Source organism: Tasmannia lanceolata, unplaced genomic scaffold (assembly GCF_043159265.1).
Source record: "Tasmannia lanceolata isolate RefF3 unplaced genomic scaffold, GAP_Taslan_0.1 ptg000006l, whole genome shotgun sequence".
Classification (NCBI taxonomy): Eukaryota; Viridiplantae; Streptophyta; class Magnoliopsida; order Canellales; family Winteraceae; genus Tasmannia; species Tasmannia lanceolata.
Window position 1 is genome coordinate 14717901 of NW_027518683.1, and position 4965 is coordinate 14722865.

The 4965-nt window shown below is 45.7% G+C and overlaps 1 protein-coding gene across 2 annotated transcripts; it reads right to left on the reverse strand.

Moving 5' to 3' along the window:
- Window positions 1-942: 942 nt before the first annotated feature.
- Window positions 943-4484, reverse strand: LOC143878415 (uncharacterized). 2 transcript variants are annotated; one of them, XM_077380710.1, is made up of 2 exons: window positions 1293-4484; window positions 943-1141 (listed from the first exon to the last, which is right to left on the reverse strand). In XM_077380710.1, the coding sequence occupies exons 1-2, from the start codon at window positions 4275-4277 to the stop codon at window positions 1133-1135; spliced, it is 2994 nt and encodes a 997-aa protein (XP_077236825.1). In that variant the 5' UTR covers window positions 4278-4484; the 3' UTR covers window positions 943-1132. The 2 variants fall into 2 exon arrangements, with proteins under 2 accessions (XP_077236825.1, XP_077236824.1); XM_077380709.1 differs by having other exon boundaries at window positions 1266-4484.
- Window positions 4485-4965: the final 481 nt, after the last annotated feature.

Here is a 4965-nt window from a genome sequence, read left to right on the forward strand (position 1 = left end):
TTCCGGATCCTTTCAAAAAACTTCCCCAGGACTATGGCGTGCTCTGGTCGAGTCTTGGATTTAACAATCATGTCATCGACATAAACCTCGACCTCTTTGTGAATCATGTCATGCAATAAGGTGGTAGCCGCCCTCTGATAGGTTGCCCCTGCATTCTTCAACCCAAACGGCATTACTTTGTAGCAATATGTTCCCCATGGAGTGGTGAACGCAGTTTTTATCATGTCCTCAGGGGCCATCTTGATCTGATTATATCCGGAAAACCCATCCATAAAGGATAACAAAGCGTGACCAGCTGTATTATCCACCAGGCGATCGATGCTCGGCAAAGGAAAGTCATCCTTGGGACTCGCCTTGTTTAAATCTCTGAAATCCACGCACATTCTGACTTTTCCGTCCTTCTTGGGCACCGGTACTATGTTAGCCAGCCATTCCGGATATTCAACCACTTGAATGAAGCCCGCATCTAACAGCTTCTTGACTTCATCATGGACTTTCAATTCCCATTCTGGTTTTAATTTTCGAAGTTTTTGCTTTTTCGGCTTGGCGCCTGGGATTAAGGGAAGACGATGCTGGACTATGTCTTCGCTTAATCCTGGCATGTCATCATAGGACCAAGCAAAAACTTCTTCGTATTCTTTAAGCAAAGTGATTAATTCTTCACGCTCCTCCGGGGATAACGTTTTGCCAATCCGTATTTCCCGAATTAAGGTTTCATCACCTATGTTGACGATTTCAATTTCTTCTTCAAGTGGTTTAGCCCGACGCTGCTCCTCCTGAGTAATCATGTGTTTGATCTCAGGGGGAGTTTCGTCGACATCCTCGTAAGAGGGGGAGTCTTGATCATTGTTATTAGTTTTATCAATTTGAGAAGCAGAAACAGAGACAGGAAGATACTGAAACGAGTCCTTTATTTCATTCATAGAATCAAAGTTTACATCATTAATCAACTGGCCCACAGCAGGCTTTACAGTATGCTCAAAAAGAAAGTTTGCATCGTCAACTGAAATGCTGACACTTGACTCAACTGGACCATGTATGGACTTTGTAGTATATTCCATAACAGACTCATCTTCATAGACAACATCTATACCGGAGGACTCGCCACCCACACCAGGAATGTCTAAGCTTTCTAAGGTACCTGCATCCAAAGAATTGTTAGAAATAGCAGACTTTATATTTGACTCGGAAACAGACACATACTCAGAAACTTGAGACTCTTTTGGAGGAACATGACCACACTGAAGAACTAATTGAGGAATGACCTGAGAAGTCCAGTTATCAAGGGGTACCTCAGCTGGGGTAATTCGGCCCTTCGGATTCAGGAAGCGTGCATCTTTTCCGATCATAGCAATGACCGGTGCCTCAACCTCGAAGAGGGAGTCCAGAAGCTGCGACTCTAAGTTCTTAGCCCAATCAGATTCCTGCTTTTCGACGGCTACAATCTGTCCATGGAAGTATTCATCTGGCAATTCATCAGTGGAGAAGATTTCAAAACCTGGTAACTCTTTTCCAGACTCATCAAACCACGGCTCGGGAAAACCATAGAACGGGCGATCGGCTCCTTCTTTCCTGTACTTACCATTCATCAACAGACTGAACGGCCCCATAGGCAGCTCTAGGCCCCGACGACGCAGCTCTGCCCACTTCAGCATGTACTGCTTTCTCTCCTTGATCTCTTTCTGGGTGGGTTCATATCCTAACCCGAACAAATTGTTTGCAACCTTCAGCTCCGGCCACTCAGTTAAACCTTGCAGGCTTCTCCCCAGACCAGTTCCAGGAATATACCCATACTTGCGCATTATTCGGGCTACCTGCGCATTTGTACTGGACATAAACAAAATTTCCTCATTCATGGCTTCTTCCATAGTAATGGTTGAAACTTCAAGTGAAAATCCAGTCAGACTGACATCTATGGTGCTTGAACCGATCTGCTCTTGGGAAATCTGCCCAACCTCTGGTTCTGGATCCCCTCTAACAGTGATAATTCTGTTATTCTTGATGAACTTGAGCTTCTGATGGACAGTGGAAGGAACTACTCCGACTTTGTGAAGCCAAGGTCGGCCGAGAAGGAGAAAGAAAGAGGTCTTGATATCTAGAACTTGGAATTCTACGTCAAACACTTCACCTCCGATCTCAATTTCGGTGACCAAGGTGCCGATGACGTCTCTCCTAGTCCCATCATAAGCTAGTATCCCCTGCTCCGACGGAATATAGTCATTCGGCCCAAACCCCAAGGCAGTAGCGGTGCTCAAAGGACACACATTCAGAGCTGACCCGTTGTCGACCAAAACCTCTGGCACTTTCTTCTTATTGCACACGACGGTAATTCTGAGAGATTTTGTGTGATTCTTACCCTCCGGGGTCAAATCTTCATCCGAGAAGGACACGGTCATAGCTGATCTGGCCATAGATACGAGCCCAACCAGCTCATCAGGGGTTATATTCACAGACACCTGCGCTGTATTCAATTCACGAAGTATAACCTGCCGATGCTTAGGTGATGACATCAACAGACCCCAGATAGAAATATTAGCTTGGGTCTTTCTAAGCTGCTTCAACAGAATGTCCTCATCTTCCTCAGGACTCAACCTCTGATTCTGATTCTCAACAGCTCTGGCAATCTCAGCGGGATTCTCTGCTCTCAACTCAGGGGGCTTAAAGAAACGTCCACCACGGGTAACATGGCGAACCTCATCACACGGATCGTTCAACAGCAGCAAGTCCTCGTCCTCAAGCTTAAGGACATATGGGACTTTGCTTTTCTCCTCCTCCCCCTCGAATCTGAGGACATAAGGACATCCAGAGGATTCCCCAACTTCTTGCGCAGAGGATAAGACATAAGGCTCTTCGCGCTTTAATTCTTCATCATCGGATTCCCATCGTAAGATATACGGCTCATCAGAGATAACGGCGCATATACGAGAATGGTCCAGGACAACCTCTTCAGTGAGAATAGCGTAGACATTTGGAGGAGGCATAGTATGCGTCGGCAATGGATTCCTGGTGACATTGGGAAGAGCTTCCACCACAATTTCTTTTGCCTCGATCTTATCCTGGATCCTATGCCTTAGTGCCAAACATCTGTCAGTCAAATGCCCAACACTCTGGTGATATTCGCAGTACTGATCTTTTCTCCAGTATTTCGGGAGAGGATTGGGAACTTCCCGGGGTTCTAGTAGAGTGATCTTCTTGTCTCTCAACAGCTTTTTGAGAGCTACAGACAGGGAATAAGGTAAAGGAGTGAACTCTCTGGGCTCATTTCTTTCCGGACGAACTCCTCCGGGACCTTCTCTCCTAACTGGACGAGCAGTATTCATGTTGTTAACTTCCTTCGGAGGCGCCATAGGCCTTTTTCCCTCTCTGACATCTGAAGTGGAGGCCCTAGTTCTCAGGCCGCCCTTAGCCAGTATGTCCTCGATTCTTGTCCCGGTCTTGATCAGGTGATCGAAGTCATTGAAGTACTGGATTGACATATGAGGAAAGTAAAAGGGGGAAAGATTCTTGACGGCAATCTTGATAAGATCGTCATCCGGTAACTTGTGGGTCATTTGTGCTGCCTTTCTCCTCCATCGTCGAATGAAGGAAGTAAATGTCTCATTAGGTCCCTGCTTCAGCGATTTCAGATCCCTTTTTGTCACGTCAATCCCCTCTTCCATGGAGAATTGCTGAACAAATTTGTTAGCTACACCTTCAAGAGTCCTGCTTTCTTCTGGCTTCAGATGCAAAAACCACTTCTTGGCTGTCCCGGTCAAAGTTCTAGGGAACACCAAAGCAATCTGCTCTGGGGATAAACCGTGCTGCTGCAATAGAGGAATGACTGACTTGAGATGGCTACGAGGGCACCCCATTCCGTCGTATTTGTCAAAGTCTGGCATTTTGAACTTGGGCGGAAGTACGACCCCTGGAGCTATCATGAATTCAGACATATCCAAATTTTTGGGACCTTGGCACTTCATGGTTTCCATATCCCGGGTCAGCTTTTCAATTTGGCCAGCCAATTCTTGTGCTTTATCAGGATTTCCCAGGTTGGGAAGACAGTTCTCTGCTGCGTACTGGCCCTCATCAAAGTCTTCGAATTCAGGCAATACAGCCGGCCTGGATGGAACAAGAGGAACGGAAGGTATGACTGGAGACTGCTGATTGGCATGATCTTTAGAGGTAGAAAGATGATCATTTTTCAAGAGGGTTATGTCGTCCTTCATGGCACTCAGCTGAAGAAGGATAGCCTTCATCATCTCATTCGTATCTGGATTGTTGTTTCCGGTACCTTCCATTGATTCAGATGCAAGTGAAATGGGTGAAAGAATTTCTGGACAACCAAGGAGAAGCGGCGCAGGAGAAGTAAAGGATTCTGGGGAAAAAGAAAGTCTATTCAGCCTGGAATCTGAAGACGGACGGGACCAGGCTGGTTTTGAATTGACTTTCTTGGGAGCAATGATGTCCCGCTAAGACTCCTGAATGGAAGTTAATAAGTTAGATTGCACATTTGACAATTGAGATGGAACACTTCACACAAATTCCAGACAAGAGAAATTGAAAAGAACACATTTCCATTAATCACAAATCCGACTGTAGTTACGATTCACAAATCCGACTGTAGTTACGATTGATAAACAAGTAGATGAACCAAATGAGCATAATGAAACTTGAAATTAAAATGACAATTGCATGAAAATGGTCTTCAATGTTCCATGATCCGAGCTCTCTTTCCCGCAGGCTTTTCTGGTAACTCCTTCCGATGAACTTTAGATGATAGAGCAAGTCTCTTAGTGGTAACCTTGTTTCCCCAAGCAGCTACTATAGACTTTATGAGACCGGGAGTAAGCTTTTCGCAAGGAGGAGGGGTTACAAATCCGGGAGGACATGGATTTCCCGTGATCTGGTGAAGCAGACGAGTGGGCGCATAAAAGGTTGACTTTTCCAAACCCATAAGATACACAAATGGGTGTGGGTAGGTGCTAG

Excerpts from the sequence above, each read along its gene's own strand:
- LOC143878415 (XM_077380709.1), bottom strand. The coding sequence starts at position 4,277 with ATGGAAGGTACCGGAAACAACAATCCAGATACGAATGAGATGATGAAG.